At 43.4% G+C, this 17282-nt stretch overlaps 1 protein-coding gene and 1 non-coding gene across 2 annotated transcripts; one reads left to right on the plus strand and one right to left on the minus strand.

The window, feature by feature from the left end:
- Nucleotides 1-433: 433 nt before the first annotated feature.
- On the minus strand, nucleotides 434-9090 carry LOC145399229 (protein YIPF6). The gene is made up of 7 exons (XM_080271918.1): nucleotides 9056-9090; nucleotides 8236-8361; nucleotides 7776-7854; nucleotides 6776-6818; nucleotides 6045-6170; nucleotides 4643-4800; nucleotides 434-3205 (listed from the first exon to the last, which is right to left on the minus strand). Exons 1-7 carry the CDS (start codon nucleotides 9083-9085, stop codon nucleotides 3087-3089), a joined length of 681 nt encoding a protein of 226 aa, XP_080128044.1. The 5' UTR covers nucleotides 9086-9090; the 3' UTR covers nucleotides 434-3086.
- Nucleotides 9091-13251: 4161 nt separating this feature from the next.
- On the plus strand, nucleotides 13252-13322 carry TRNAG-CCC (transfer RNA glycine (anticodon CCC)). The gene has a single exon. It is a non-coding gene; the product is annotated as a tRNA-Gly (tRNA).
- The last annotated feature ends 3960 nt before the right edge of the window (nucleotides 13323-17282 follow it).

Raw genomic sequence — 17282 nt, forward strand, 5'->3', positions numbered from 1 at the left:
TCTTTTAAAAGTGCTGGTGAGGGTGGCCTTCATGTGATGGCACTGATATGACTGGGTGATGGAACTGCCTGGTTATACAAACATCTTTCAATCCCCTCCCTATCTCCTAAAGGGTAGTATATTGCAAAAGAAAGACTTCACTACAGTTCACTAGGTTTGCATTTCGGATGAACCTGGGGTTACTACTACTATTACAACATAATCATCATCATTATCTGGACCTCCTTTCCCACCTCAGGGCAGCATGAGGAGTAGCAATGTCCAGACAGCCCAAATTTGCCCAATCCAGTGGGCCTCGCTTTCATTCGCTCACCATTCAAGCCCCCGAAATCCTGGCTCTATCTGATACTATTACTACTATATAAATTGACAGTTTCCATCATTAACATACAAGAGGACACCGAGATGTAATGTGCAGGATAAATTGCTAGAGGAGAGGTGCGACAGAAACCCCGACACCACTTAGAATATGATGTCATGTCACGTGTACTCACAGAGCACTGGACACACTGAATGGTGGGGGACAGTATTAAAGGATTATGAGGTAATAACAAATATTTATTACACTCTCTCCAGTACAACCCACCAAGTCTGGGGATGCCTTTTGCATTTTATTCATGCCTTCTGACAATTTTATTCAGCTTGGGATGGGCTTTTCAAATTGATGGGGTTATATACAGGATTAAAAAAAAAACTTTACTATCAAAGGCCTTTCATTAGTTGAATAAAATCATATTGCAGTGGCAAAAATATGCTACCAAGAACGTTGCCCAGATCTGAGTCAACTTGGCCTAAAACTGCCATCGCTTCCTCTTGAATACCACACCGTAACACGAGATAAATACAAGAATATGATGCTCATCACACAAACATGATATGGAAAGGATGCAGCATTGTAGTACTGTCTGATTCTCAGTATGTGATGTGACAACCAGCAAAAGGACAAAAATCTTCAGCTTGTTAACATCTTCACTCTGATGACGTCTTGTGTATCCTGTTCACGCTGCCTCCTGATGATTTAATTCTGCTCATGGAAGACTCTTGAAACTGGAGAGGTCAGATACGGCCTTCAATAACCCCTATAATACTAGAGTCTTTCCTGGGTTGGGTAAAATAATCCAGAAATAGCACAAATAAAGCAACTAAAGCATCACCATATTGTAGAGTTTATGGTGGAGGACTTCAGTATGGTTCCTGATACAACACATTAGATGCCTGGACCCAGACTCAGGAACAAAAATCATTTCCTCCTTTTAACTGCAATTTGTTTTTGCACAAAAGATATGAAAAGGAGACTAGAGTTTTTCCATGCCTCCTCTTTTCCTAAAGAAAAATAATTACAGTACTGTACTGTTAAATATTTGACAGTGAAACTGATGGTAATGTTGGGAGGGGCTCACTTTATGTCATAATGAAGACAGGTGGAACACGCAGTACTGGTGAGAGAGAGAAAGAAGACAGAGGAGCGTTTGTCTGACGTGAGTTATGTACTGTATGGATGAAGTAGCCAGTATGTAATTCTGTCATGGTCAACCCCTGTAAGAGGTTCCAGGAGCTATCACAAATGATAATGATGATGATGATGATTATGATGATGATTACAAACTTTCTTGTTCTTTTTACTAACTTCAAAACCAGACCTTCACTAAGGAAGAGCAACAGCTTGTTAGTGCCCTTCCCCAGGTTGGCCATGAACAAATCATGAATCAATGACTGTGGTGAGAGAAGTGTAAGTGACAGCAGAAAGTGCTATAATAGCTGTTGTTTGTGTTACCCTTAAGAACAAACAGGGTGCCAAGCTGTGCTAGTATATACAAGGTGTCCATGGATGAAAGGGCATAATTTAAGGAAATTATGGACGAGGAAATTCTATGTAGTGAGGCTGGTCACTCTCATCTCAAATGTCAGGACCAACTTGCCTAGCCCCCCAGGCTCCTACGCTCCTCATGGGGCAACACTGAATTAGGTGATTAATGAATGATGAAACCTAAATATCGATACATCTTCTATCTGTATATGTGTTGTATATATAAACGTGGGTTCTCTGCAACATTATGGAGGGAAAGTTGCTGATGTATGTATGAGCAAAAATGATATCCCTCATAAGCAGCCAATAAGGTCATCATTAATTGTGGCTCTGTAACAGGTGAAACTCTGACCAATGCTGATAATAGTATTTTTTACTTAAATTTCCTCATCTACCATTTTCCTACATTATGTCCTTTCCTCCTTGGACATCCTGCATATGGAAGGACATACTATCAGCACCCACTTTAAATGCCTGCCACGGCCTAATGTCAAAGTCAAACCCTGGGCACTGCAAAACAAAAATCAAAGTACAATACTGTGCTGTATCGCTGAGTCACCATGGCTTCTGTTAATTATGCATAATGGAATGAAACCTGTGGTTGCAGAAGTAGTAGTTGCAAGGCTTATCAGAATGTGAACTCAGTGTAATGCAGGCTAAAGGTGCCCTCCTCCCACAGTTCACCAACCTCCACTTAGGGTACAGGGAGGGAACTGGGGGATGTTTGTATAATGAGGCAGCCCCATCACCAAGGTATATCAATGCCACTAAATGAAGGCACCCTTCTCCATCAACAAACCTTTTGTATATCTTGGGGATAATGTTCAAAATTACCCCACAACTGAACAACAATCCCCACCATGATGTGCAACAATGTACATGAGAATGGAGCCTCACAGGGGAACATTATCAGATATTATGTTAGATAACGAGCTGGCAATTGCAGAACTAGCAAAAAAACATCACTCTTGTTCATAGTCTACATAACAAAAATCAATATATATTTTGGGTGGAAGCAGATAACAAGCTTTCTATCTACAGTATCTATCAATAGCCAGAAACCTTCACCTCACATGGGGTAGCCACAAACAAATCGCCTCCATGGCTGGGGACAGGGCAACATGGAGGTGATTTGTTTGTGGCCACTTCTAAAGGGATTAAGGCGTCTGGCTACAGGTAGATAGACTGAACGCAGAAAATAACCCCACAACTCCACAACCCCCCAAACTACAATATCTAGACATTTTAAGTGTGAATGAAGTGGCGTGGATGAATATTATCAGACGTTATTATGTGATATGATGAGCCAGGATATGACGAAGTAGAAGAGGAATATCGGGTACACTGCCAGAGCCTTCCTTGTGCTGGGTTGACTGTCTCCGAGGAAAACCATCGCAGCTGAAATAAGGAGAGTTTAGAATCACATTACCTGTTATACTCCTCTAACTTTAACTTGGCTAAAACTGCCATCTTGAATGCTGGGTTGTAATGATAGGCTGACCTAGAATGTGGTGCTTGTCATGAAGAAGCTCCATGTAAAGAATGTAATGGTGTTGTATTGTCTTCTGCCACTTAGCTACTGTATATGAAACACAGGCATTAAAAGGACGAAAATCAGGGAGAAGTTAGAGCAAAACGTGTACGTATTTATCACTATTATCTGCAGTACCGTTACCATCATCATCATTATTACTACTGGAAAGAGGAAGGGAGTTTTCACCTCAACCATCAATATTCATTTTAAAATATCATAATCATCCCTACTGTTATTAACATCATCTTGCCCTTTTTTCCCACCAAAGGACTGGATAAGGGGGGGATCCATAAACAATGAAAGAGGACGCACAGACGTGGGAGAACTACCAACAGCATGCCCACTGAAACTTGGCCACACATTCATTCACACACCATTCAAACCCAATACTAGCTGTACTTACACACAAACCACCTTCTTTTTTCTTTTTTAACGGATGCATTATACATATACCTACTGGCCAGTCATTTCAGAGTTAAAAGTTATAGGAAGACAAGAAGGATGTTAAACCTGTCATATGCTTCTCAGTTACTGTATATATTCACTCACATCCTGTACTTCGATTCAGTTCCTCACCTTCATCATTTTCACATACTCACACACTCCTTACTGCACTCATCCACCCTCTTCTAGGCCTGCCATGCCTCCTCCTACCTTCAAACTTTCACATACACACTTTTCACCATCCTTTCTACACATATTCTCTCAATATGAGCATCTTATTGTGTCTGACTCACCACAGATTTGAGGACCAGCAGTCTTCCTCCACCTTCGCATGTCATCATTTCTGGGCTAATATCCACAATCCATCTTAAATATATGCTGTGGAAGTCTCATTCACTACTGGTATAATGGTATTAGTGTGCATGCTTTTATGTTGTGTCAGTACGCCTTGTGGAAAATCAATGTCTGTTTTAATGACATTCAGATAACACAATTGTTACCTTTCTATCCATTGCCAGAAGCCTTAATCCCGTAATACGTGGCCACAAACAAATCGCCTCCATGTCGTCCCGTCCCCTGCCATTTCACTGCCCTGCTCCCAGCTCACACCCCACTATCTCATATACCTCTCCATTCCATCCCTCCATCTCATCCTTGGCCTCCCCTTCCCTCTATCCCCCTCCACCTCACTCACATACACTCTCCTCATCAGTCTCTTGCCCTCAAACCTCTCCATGTGGCCAAACAAAAGGTGACCCAGACAAAACCAATACATCTGACAAAGAATCTGATAAGGAAGAGAATAATACAAATGTCACAACCTTTCTCTCAAATAAAAAAACAGTGTCATAACTCACAAAAGGTGGCCCAGACAAAACCAACACACGTGACGAGGAATCTGATGATGAAGAGAATCCTGTTGGGCTGTGCTAGGAGGATGAGCCGGCAGAAGATGAGGGACACACATGACGGCAACAGGCAGTACCCCAACACACACACGGACTGGAAGAAGGAGCTGAAACAATGGCCACAGTTAGATGTGTATTCAGATGTTATCCAATATATCTATCTATCTATTGCCAGACACCATAATCCCTTAAGGGGTGGCCATTTGACTTTGAGTTATTGGTTTTATGGGGAGGGACACTAACCCTCCACCAACCCACTTGCTGACACGTAGGGAGCACGTATGGGTTGGTTATATGGTTACCACCCAGTGTTGTAAATGGTTTCTTGGCTTACAGGAAACCATTTGGCTTGTCACTCAATGTAAAGCCACCTGTAAAGGAAAGAAGAGCAATAAGAAGTGACAAGAAAGACGGGAGAAATAGGAAGAGAGGAGGGCAGGCACAGAAAAAGAATGATAAAGGCTAAGGAAGAAGTAGGCAGCACTACATCAAGTGAGTGGATGATGGTGAGAAATAGGAAGAGAGGAGGGCAGGCACAGAAAAAGAATGATAAAGGCTAAGGAAGAAGTAGGCAGCACTACATCAAGTGAGTGGATGATGGTCACCACCACCTACCACCAAGCACTTTAATGAAATGAAGTCCCTTATACATTACAAGTACAGTGGTTCACATTCTAAGTCAGGGATGTAGTTCAAAATATCACATTTTCCATGAAAGTGGTACTGTATCGTGCTGTTAATTTGGGTAACAATATTTATCAGAAGCCACAATTAAAATTCAAGTACCCTGAAGTGCTGTCAGTTACTTATACCTAATCATTTGCTAACACTTCTTCTCTGACACCTCTGTTGCAAATGACCTCTGGGGTATTAATGACCCTCCAAGTAGCATTAATGACCCTAGGGGGAGGAAGATAATATGCCACATGAGTATCACAAAAAAAGTGTAAACAAATGGCAAGATAAAAACAGAAAATAAAAACAGAAAATACTTCATTTTTGAGTACCAGTTGTGGCTTCAGCTAAATATTTACCAATTTGGGCAAACTGACCACTTCCTGTATCTACATATTAATTTTTCAATCATTTACAGCCCCATCTTCAGCTCAGTGGCCCAGGACTATGCCATTTCATACAGTCATCTAAGGCAAATATGACCGGCTATTATCTCCTGTAGGGTATTGTGTGGCTGATAAACCTGGAACTGCTACCCACTAATCCAACATGCCAACAAACCAATTTCAAAGATAATAATGCAAAACTTATAGGTAATTCTTCTGCCATTTACTCTGAATTTAACTGTAAAAATGAAAGTCATGGGTGACTTATAACTATGCATTCCTGTACTCACATAGTGCCTCCCAGCAGCTTAGTGTTCATGGTGACGACTGCTGCACCCAGCCACACGATGACAAACACCTGAGCAAACTCTGGTCCACCGTCATGTTTGTTTACTTCCTCAGACCCCTGAACCATCCTGGGGTGGGGGGGTGGGGGGGACTATTACAGTAATCTGGATGAGATTCAGAGCCATAAGATTTTAAAATTCTTATTTATCATCACAGTACTGTAACACCTATCACATCCAACTGCAGGTGCTCATCACCATCATAACCCTAATTTTCATGAACAATCGCTAAGAAGTACTCAGAGTTTCTTTACTGCTATCAAAACATATTCTATATGCTGTTTTTCACAGCATGTTTGATTGATAAAGAAACAAATTTGGCTGGTTTTATTATCATAAAGTGTTAGCCTTCAAGAAAAATGTTGTTACTGCTTAACCTCAGCCTGTCTGGCAGAGAAGCTCTACTGGACAAAGGTAAACAAATGCTTCTGTGGGTCTGTCCTACAAGTACAGTACAGTGCATACCATACACCATGTAGGGAACCAGCACCTCCCTGTGGTAGGCGGCACCTGACTTTGTAGGGTAGGACCACAGTCCTCCCTCATGGTAAGGTGCAGGGAAATAAAGTTTGACTACTGAGTGGATATCATGGCTGCTTTGGTCCACCCAGGGTACACAGTTCCTTGTCAATGCCATGAAAAAGTGTCAATACAATAAGAGAAAAAGAACTTACATAGCAAGAAAGGTGCAGAGGATGAGTGGTCCCCACAAGTCCCCTGAAAGAAAAAAAAATATACAGTGCACAATACATCATCTTCATCAGTAACCCAGCCCTCATTCCCACCTGAAAAATGAACTGCATTATGATTAAGATGAAGAAATAAAAAAGAAAGAAAAAAAAATGCAGGGAGTATTAACTATCATGGATGGTAATGATATACTGTTTGCTGACAACATGGGACTGCTATGTACTTACACTTGTCTCAACTGCAGTCATATTCTGAAGAAACCAGGAGGTAAAACACATATACACAGCAGTCCCATGTCAGTGATCTATTTACCAAGCAGGGATGGTGTACGAATAGCAAGTTGCGCATATGACATCACTGATACTGCTTTTTTCTCCCACACATAGGGATTTCAAACAGGTGAAGACTGCACATGTGGAGGGGCTACGAGCTGGTCTTTTCACTGGGAACCACTATATTTTCCTCTTGTATGTTCATTTTGTCTTTTTGGCATTGACGTACAGTACATAGAGCAAATTAAAAGAATATCAATGTCTTCCTGGCAGAAAAAAAAAAAGAATTACCAATTGAAAAAAAAAAAAAATGGTAGGAAGGGGTCGGTCTTTTCACCGAGAGCCACCAGAAGTCAACAACCTAACCTTATTTTTTTCTTTTTTTCTTTTTATGCAAGGAAGAAGGAAACAAAGGTTGGAGCTCACATGATTGTTCCCTCCAAGTAAAAACAAAAACAAGATAACCAAGAGCCCAATTCAAGATCTGTTCAGTTTGAGATGCCTGGACACACTGCATCTGAAAGACTGGAGGTTATAGGCAGTGGGAAATACAGACAGAGGGAGACAGTTCCTAACATAACTTTGCTTTTCCAGTACTTGACACAGATCCATCATTCTCAACACTGACCAGGGAACTGAACTACTGATATATCATTAATCAACGGGGGATCATGGTCTTTAAATAAAAATATAAGCTGCACTGAACACTCACATTCTTTGAGCAATGCCTTTTTCTCCTTTGGATACAGTACGTGGAAGAATTTGGTGCTCACTGCTCTCAAGTCTCTCATCTGAAACACACGTCTTTTGTAAGCTTAATGACAGTAGGGTAAAGAATGAGAAATAATTGGTATTATTTTACAAGTTCCCGATATGCGGTTCAGGGATATTACCACCATCAATGCATAGTATGATACCTAACTCTACGGTAATCATTTCGCTGCAGCAGGTTTGGTTAGGTTAGGTTAGATTAGGTTGGGTTGGGTTAGGTTAGGTTAGGTTAGGTTGGGTTAGTTAGGTTGGGTTAGGTTAGGTTAGGTTAGGTCGGGTTAGGTTAGGTTAGGTTAGGTCGGGTTAGGTCCAGAAAAATATACTGCACAACCTGGGGGGTGTATTGGCAACTTGAAAAAATTTACCTTCATCACACACTGCAATAAATCTTTCTCACTTACAATAGTCTCTCTGACGGGTTCATCGAGGGTGTTGTATTCCTCGGCTTCTGTCTTTCCCACGGTGCCGGGTACTGCCATCTGCCCCGACACATCCCCATACCCACCGGGATCCACGAAGTCTGGGATCTGCCGAATGTGTGGTGTTAGTAAATAATCTTTGGAAGGGCTTGCTTCATTGGTCTTTGTACTTTTAATTCTCTATTAGTATGAACAAAACGACTGATGATGGACTGATCAAGGGCGAAATCTACCGGAAGGCTAAAAACAAGAGGGCTACCATTTGCCATGCTTGGTGTACGTGTGTGTAAAATTGATCGGTTATTTAATATCTGCAAAATTCTCCACTACAAAAATTGGCTACAGTTGAATGAGAAAAAATAATGGTTATATATTATACACATGGGGGCTTTCATATATTTTCACTTTTCAATCCATAATTCAAACTTCACTCTATACTGTATCAATTTATATGAAGTGAGGCAACCACGTACTCAAAATTCACACAAAATTCACTCAAAATTCACTCGTAGGCAAGTTACAATGGCAATAATAGAACAAAGACATACCAGCACGGAATACTGACAACTTATGTTAACTGTTTTCTATATATGGTACATAATTTTGGTATCCTGAATTAATACTACAGGGAGCACTGTACACCGCCTTCCTTTTGACAGCTGCCATTCACGTCCCTGGCGAGTCTAAGCAATCATTTCGGTAAATTATTAATAATGTTATACCTCTAGGCGTCACACAAAGGTCTCGTAATACAAGTTCAATGTGTGTCTAGCTTGTAAAAACCGAAAACCATCAAACTTACCTCTAACTTAGTGTTATCCACGTCAGCCATGTCTGTCAGCTGTTTACATCAACAACTTGCCTCCTGGTTCCATTCATTGTTGTTTTATTTTCATATATCAAAAAATCCTCACTATAAATCAAATAAGCCTTATCATAAGTTTATTTACCGGAATCATGTATCGTTGTCATAATTTATACTCCTAATGCAGCAAAGTCTCAAATATATACATTTCCTCCACAGGATAGTGACTAAATGAACTGCTACTCTTCCATGTCGATGCTGATCCCTTCAACCCACCTTCAGAGGAACTCCTTCAGGTGGTGGCACTTTTACAACTGGCAGGTGCGCTGAATGGCTATGTAAATGTCCCTCAGCTCTCCTTATCCCCCGACAGGAGGATGGTAATTGCAGGAGACGGGCAACTGCAGTCTTCGTACGCTATGGCTGCATACCTCTTCCATAACACTTCTTCGTGACTGGCATTATATTGTAATCTATTGTTTCAAGTCGGCATAAGAGATGGAGATGCCAGTTAAGGCCGTAGCAAACTATCGATCAAATCTCTCTCTCTCTCTCTCTCTCTCTCTCACACACACACACACACACACACACACACACACACACACACACGTCGTAGTCGTTACAGCCCCAGGTTCATCTGAAATGTGAACCCAGTGGACTGCAGGCTGAAGTTGTCCTCTTGCACTACCTCTTCCTCAGCGATTTATATTAGGATAGGGAAGGTTAATACTCTTTTGCATGTTATCTGGTATGGCGATATTGGAATCTATCTATCTATCTATCTATTGCCAGACGCCTTAATCCCTTATACGGGGTGGCCACAAACAAATCGCCTCCACGTCACCCTGTCCCCCGCCATTGCGCTGCCCTGCTCCCAATTCACACCCCCGTCTCTCATATATCTCTCCACTCCATCCCTCCATCTCATCCTTGACCTTCCCCTCCCTCTCTCCCCCTCCACCTCACTCACATACACTCTCCTCGTCAGTCTCTCACTCTCCATCCTCTCTACATGGCCAGACCACCTCAGTGTGTTCCTCATAACGCTTGCTATCACATCCACATCCACACCACAACGCTCCTTCACATCCTCATTTGTCAGTCTGTCTCCATGTGACTCCAAAGGCTCCTCTCAAATAACTCATTTCCACTGCTCTCACTCTTGACTTGTGTCCCTCCAACAACGTCCAAGCTTCATTTCCATACGTCAGAGTTCGTATCACAATACTGTCATGTAATAACTTTTTCGTTTCCATGCTCACTTCCCTGTTTCTTATCACTGCTTTCAAAGAACCAGCAACCTTTCTTCCCTGCTGTACCCTTTCAAGCACTTCACCCTCCAAACCTCCATCCTTACTCATCACACTACCCAAGTACTTAAACACACTCACATTTTCCATTTCCTCCTCATCCAACCTCGCTGTACATTCACTGACTTCACCCCTCTCAAAGACCATAACTTTACTCTTCCCTACATTCACCTTTAGATTCCGTTTCTTACACACTCTCCCGAACTCATCCACCAAGCCTTGCAGTTCCCCTTCGTCTTCACTTAACAACACAGTATCATCTGCAAACAACAGTACAGGGAGTTTCCAAACACTGCCCTCTCTCATTAGGGCCACTCCAACATCCACTGCCCTACCTTGTATCTCTTTTATAACCCCATCCATGTACAGACTGAACAACCATGGAGACATGACACATCCCTGTTTCAACCCAACCTTCAGATAGAAATTCTCATTCAGTTCACCATCCACACGCACTGCAGCCTTAGCACCCTCATACATACTCTTCACAGCATTCAACAACTTCCCATCTACTCCATATATTCTTAATATTTTCCACAATCCTTGTCTATCCACCCTGTCATATGCTTTCTCCAAATCCATGAAGGCCGCATACAACTTCTTTCCCTTCTCTAGACAGTTTTCCACTAAAGATCTAAGAATGAATATCTGATCTACACAACCTCTTCCCTTCCTAAAGCTTCCCTGTTCTTCTCCAACTAATTCCTCTGTTACTTCCCTTACTCTGTCAGTAAGTATCCTACCGTATACTTTTCCTATTACACTAAGAAGACAAATGTCCCTATGATTACCACACACTTCTTTTTCCCCTTTTCCTTTGTACAAGGGAATAATTATACCTGACTTCCAATCCTCAGGGACTCTACCTTCCTCCCAGGCCAATCTGCACATCTTCCACATCCATTCTACTACTATCTCTCCCCCATGCTTCAGCATTTCACCACACACTCCATCAATTCCTGGGGCTTTCCCCATTTTGCCTTTCTTCATTGCTGCCACAACTTCCATCCTACTGATTTCTTCCTGTCTTACCTCCCTCCTTCTCCCAGTCGTTCCCCAGCCACTTATACTCGCATTACTTTCATTCTCTATGTTCACCAATTCCTTAAAGTGTTCTCTCCATCTGCTCACTTTTTCTCCCTTCTCAACTAGTAATCTACCATTTTTATCTTTCACTCCCCTACTAACTTCACAGCCACCCTGTCTGACTCTCTTTACCTCTTTCAAGAACATTTTCTTACATTCCCTCCATTTTACATTCAAATTCCTTCCAAATTCCTCATCCACTCTCTTCTTACTCTCTCTTACTAATCATTTCACCTCTCTCTTCCTTTCTACATGTAACTCTCTCTTCCATCTCTCAACTTCTTCCATGCCCCTATTTCTCATCCATTCATAGTATGCTTTTTTCTTTTGTGCCACATCCTGTTTCACCTCTTCATTCCACCATGCTGTAACTTGCACCCCCTTTCGTCTTCTCTTCACCCCACACACCACCTCACATGCTGCACATATTTCCTCCGTGAATATCTTCCACACACCTTCCACGTCCCCCATCTGCTCCAATTCATATTTACCCAATCGTTCCTCCACTTCTCTCTTATATTCTGCCTTTTTCTCATCCTCTTGTAACCTTTCCACTCTCCTTACATCTACTCCTTCCTCCCGTCCTTCCCTTCTATCTCTCCATATTACTTGGACCTCGATTTTGACCACCACCAAGTAGTGGTCAGAAAGTCCACTCCCCCAACCTCTATAAGCTCTTGCATCCATTACACATCTTCGCATCCTTTCGTCCACACACATATAATCAATCATTGCCTTCCTTCATTCAGTTCACCATCCACCCTTCTCAATCACTCGTCATGTATACCTGTGGATCATTTTGTGCCTGAAGAGGGTATTGGCTATCACCAACCCCCTCCCAGCACAAATGTCCACTAACGCACTGCCATTCTCATCCACCTCTGCAGGCACACCCCCGTCACCAACTACTCCATCCACCTTCACATTCCCTACATTTCCATTTACATCACCAATCAAAAACACTCTCTCATTCCTTTCAAACTTTTCCATGCACACTTCCACATTTGTCCAGACCTCTTCTCTCACTCTGCTTGCACGATCTTGCGTTGGCGTATACATGCACACAATAGCCCACATTTGTAGTCCAACTTTCAATCTTACCCACACAATCCTTAACCTGACAGATCCATACTCTCTTATATTCTCCTTCCATCTGTTACTCACAACAATACACACTCCTTCTTTTGCCCTCTCATTCTCACCTATTCCTGTACATATACCCCATCCATACGCCCAATCTCTCACACTCTCACCTCACCATTTAGTTTCAGTTAGTCCACATACATCCACTTTCGCACCCTCAAGCACCTGGACAACCTCTCTCTCTTTCACCTCATCATTTGCACCCCTTACATTCCACGTCGCCATCCGTATCATGTCCTTTGTTCGGTCCTTAGTCGTCATCTTTTGGTCAGTCCTGGTCCGAGGCTTCTTGTTCGTATTTTTAGTTAGTTGTTTTCCGGGGAGGGGCACTAACCCTCCGCCAACCCACTTGCTGTCACGTAGGGAACACGTGTCGGTTGGTTATACGGTTACCACCCAGCGTTGTAAATGATTTCCTGGTTTACAGGAAATCATTTGGCTTGCCACTCGGTGTAGAGCTACCTTTAACACAGGGCACCAGTACACAAAGTGGGAGGACGATGGGCGCCCCCACCTACCATGCAATACGGAGATGGACTGTAAGGTGTAATAAGCAATATAAGTTGCTGGGGAAAAAGTGTTAGGGAGCGAGAAATGCGGGCCGAGGAAAAGTCTGGGTACATCTTAACTACACCCTTGTTCAGCGAGTGTATGGCGCCGCTGGTGTAGTGGTATCATGCAAGATTCCCATTCTTGAGACCCGTGTTCGATTCCCGGGCGGCGTAGCAATGTTTTAACCTGCGGAAAATATCATACTAACAAGAACATACCATCTCCACAGACCAGCAGCCAAACTAGGCATCAGCTGACATGCTAACTCAACATTTCAAGCTGAGCAACTAAGTATTTCGCAAAGAATGTCGCTAAAAAGAAGCTCCCACAGGTGTATCACATTTTACCTGTCAGCTTCGTCACGGGTAAAGATTGGAACTGCGATATTTGAATTTCCTTACAGCAAAGAAACCTGTCCATCTATATAACGAAGATCGAAATGGACAAAAGCGAATATCACAGCCTTCGTGCCTGTGTTTGATGGAGAATGAGAAACTGACTAGAAGAGTGTTTGTGACTGGGATGGAGAGGGAAGAGGGAGAGACTGCGGCCTTCCCTCTTCTTTCTTCCTTCTGGTAGAGGGTTTCGCATCAAAAAGGGTCGTTTCTTGTGAGCACAGCAGCAGAAGAGCTCGATACACGCAAGCACTGTCCTTCTCATGTCACTCCACTCAGCCTTCAACAGTCGGGTGGGAAGCATGTGCCGCTAACAGTGCGCTTGACCCGGGTTCGATCCGATCTGAGGGTGGACATTTAAGAAGGAGACATGTTTACACCCTTCCGAGGTTCCCTATATGACACACACACACACACATATTCTCTCTCTCTCTCTCCCTATATGGCACACACACACACACACACACACACACACACACACACACACACACACAAATACATATTTTCTCTCTCTCTCTCCCTATATGGCACACACACACACACACACACACACACACACACACACACACACACGCACTTAAGTACACCATTATCCACCTCTCCCAGTGCAGCACCACTCCCACCCCCTACCCTACTCACTCCTCCCTCTCTCCCACCACTGCACTTCCTCCCTCACCACTTCCCCCCAGGCTTCACCACACACCTGCCTCACCACACACCTGCCACACCACACACCACACGACACACCTGCCACACCACACACCTGCCTCACCACACACCTGCCACACCACACACCACACGACACACCTGCCACACCACACACCTGCCACACCACACACCTGCCTCACCACACACCTGCCACACCAGACACCTGCCTCACCACACCTACCTCACCACACACCCACACCACACACCTCCTCACTACACCTACCACACCACACACCACACCACACACCTGTCTCACCACACGCCTACCACACCACACACCTCCTCACCACACACCTACCTCACCACACACCACACCACACACCTGCCACACCACACACCTCCTCACCACACACCTACCTCACAACACACCTACCACACCACACACCTCCTCACCACACACCTACCACACCACACACCTGTCTCACCGCACACCTCCTCACCACACACCTACCTCACCACACACCACACCACACACCTACCACACCACACACCTAGCACACCACACACCTCCTCACCACACACCTACCACACCACCACAATTACACACCACACACCTGCCACACCACCACAATTACACACCACACACCTACCACACCACACACCTACCACACTACCACAACTACACACCTGGACCCTTCAAACCTGACTAGATGCTCTTCACACACACCTGCCTCTGTTTTTCATGTCTTTCATTCATGGTTTGCATTTACCTTTTGCTTATAAATTACTCACTCGTATTACATGCCTTTTTTTTTTTTTTTTTTTGGACACGGCAAGGCTCTCTCTCTCTCTCTCTCTCTCTCTCTCTCTCTCTCCCTATATGACACACACACACACACACACACATTCTCTCTCTCTCTCCCTATATGTCACACACACACACACATTCTCTCTCTCTCTCCCTATATGTCACACACACACACACACACACACACACACACATTCTCTCTCTCTCTCCCTATATGTCACACACACACACACACACACACACATTCTCTCTCTCTCTCCCTATATGTCACACACACACACACACACACACATTCTCTCTCTCTCCCTATATGTCACACACACACACGCATTCTCTCTCTCTCCCTATATGTCACACACACACACACACACACACACACACACACACACACACATTCTCTCTCTCTCTCCCTATATGTCACACACACACACACACACACACACACACACACTCACACATGCATTCTCTCTCCCTATATGTCACACACACACACATTCTCTCTTTTTCTCTCTTCTTTCTCTCTCTCTCTACTACTACAACTACTACTACTACTAATACACACACACACACACACATACACACACAAATACACATTCTCTCTTTCTTTCTAGTACTACTATTACTACTACTACTGCTACTACACAAACACACACACATTCTCTCTCTCTCTCTCTCTCTCTCTCTCTCCCTATATCACACACACACACACACACACACACACACACACACACACACACAACTAAGTCACTGTTTTAACGCAATATTCTTAACCTGGTCCCTTCTACACCACTCCTGTATCGATAGTGAGTGTTGGTGCCCAAGTGGTGACATGTGCAAATTATAAAGTACACAGGAGGACAGCTGGACCTCAGGAACGGGCTATGAAACCTATACCCAGAGTCGGAGGTATAAAAGAATATTAGCAACGATCTCTGTCATCTTTTTTTCATCTTTTCTTGGAGGGAGTAATATTTCGGACTCAGCCCTTGGTTCCTTCTTTCTTTTAATTTTGGTATCACGTCTCGCAGTCTAAAATAATTATAACCTTAAAGACAGAGTACTTTTAAAAATCTATCTATCTATCTATTGCCTTGACGCCATAATCCCGTAAGGGGTGGATGTCTGTCTTTGAGTTAGTTGTTTTACGGGGAGGGGCACTAACCCTCCACCAACCCACTTGTTGACATGTAGGCAGCACGTATGGTTTGGTTATATGGTTACCACCCAGCGTTGTAAATGGTTTCTTGGCTTACAGGAAACCATTTGGCTTGTCACTCAATGTAAAGCCACCTGTAAAGGAAAGAAAAGTAATAAGAAGTGACAGGAAAGATGGGAGAAATAGGAAGAGAGGAGGACAGGCACAGAAAAAGAATGATAAAGGCTAAGGAAGAAGTAGGCAGCACTACATCAAGTGAGTGGATGATGGTGAGAAATAGGAAGAGAGGAGGACAGGCACAGAAAAAGAATGATAAAAGTGAAGGATGAAGTAGGCAGCACTACATCAAGTGAGTGGATGATGGTGAGAAATAGGAAGAGAGGAGGGCAGGCACAGAAAAAGAATGATAAAGGCTAAGGAAGAAGCAGGCAGCACTACATCAAGTGAGTGGATGATGGTGAGAAATAGGAAGAGAGGAGGACATGCACAGAAAAAGAATGATAAAGGCTAAGGAAGAAGTAGGCAGCACTACATCAAGTGAGTGGATGATCGTGAGAAACAGGAAGAGAGGAGGACAGGCACAGAAAAAGAATGATAAAGGCTAAGGAAGAAGTAGGCAGCACTACATCAAGTGAGTGGATGATCGTGAGAAACAGGAAGAGAGGAGGACAGGCACAGAAAAAGAATGATAAAGGCTAAGGAAGAAGTGGGCAGCACTACATCAAGTGAGTGGATGATGGTGAGAAATAGGAAGAGAGGAGGACAGGCACAGAAAAAGAATGATAAAGGCTAAGGAAGAAGCAGGCAGCACTACATCAAGTGAGTGGATGATGGTGAGAAATAGGAAGAGAGGAGGACATGCACAGAAAAAGAATGATAAAGGCTAAGGAAGAAGTAGGCAGCACTACATCAAGTGAGTGGATGATGGTGAGAAATAGGAAGAGAGGAGGGCAGGCACAGAAAAAGAATGATAAAGGCTAAGGAAGAAGTAGGCAGCACTACATCAAGTGAGTGGATGATCGTGAGAAACAGGAAGAGAGGAGGACAGGCACAGAAAAAGAATGATAAAGGCTAAGGAAGAAGTGGGCAGCACTACATCAAGTGAGTGGATGATGGTGAGAAATAG

Source organism: Coenobita brevimanus, chromosome 48, assembly GCF_032717465.1.
Source record: "Coenobita brevimanus isolate Jiangsu-jjx chromosome 48, ASM3271746v2, whole genome shotgun sequence".
NCBI lineage: Eukaryota > Metazoa > Arthropoda > Malacostraca > Decapoda > Coenobitidae > Coenobita > Coenobita brevimanus.

Coding starts and splice junctions, on each gene's coding strand:
- LOC145399229 (XM_080271918.1), bottom strand. CDS start 9,085: ATGGCTGACGTGGATAACACTAAGTTAGAG. Junction 7,855..8,235: donor AACCCGTCAGAGAGACTATT/GTAAGTGAGAAA, acceptor CGTGTGTTTCAG/ATGAGAGACTTGAGAGCAGT. Junction 3,206..4,642: donor TTTTGTCTGGGCCACCTTTT/GTGAGTTATGAC, acceptor TCCTTATTTCAG/CTGCGATGGTTTTCCTCGGA.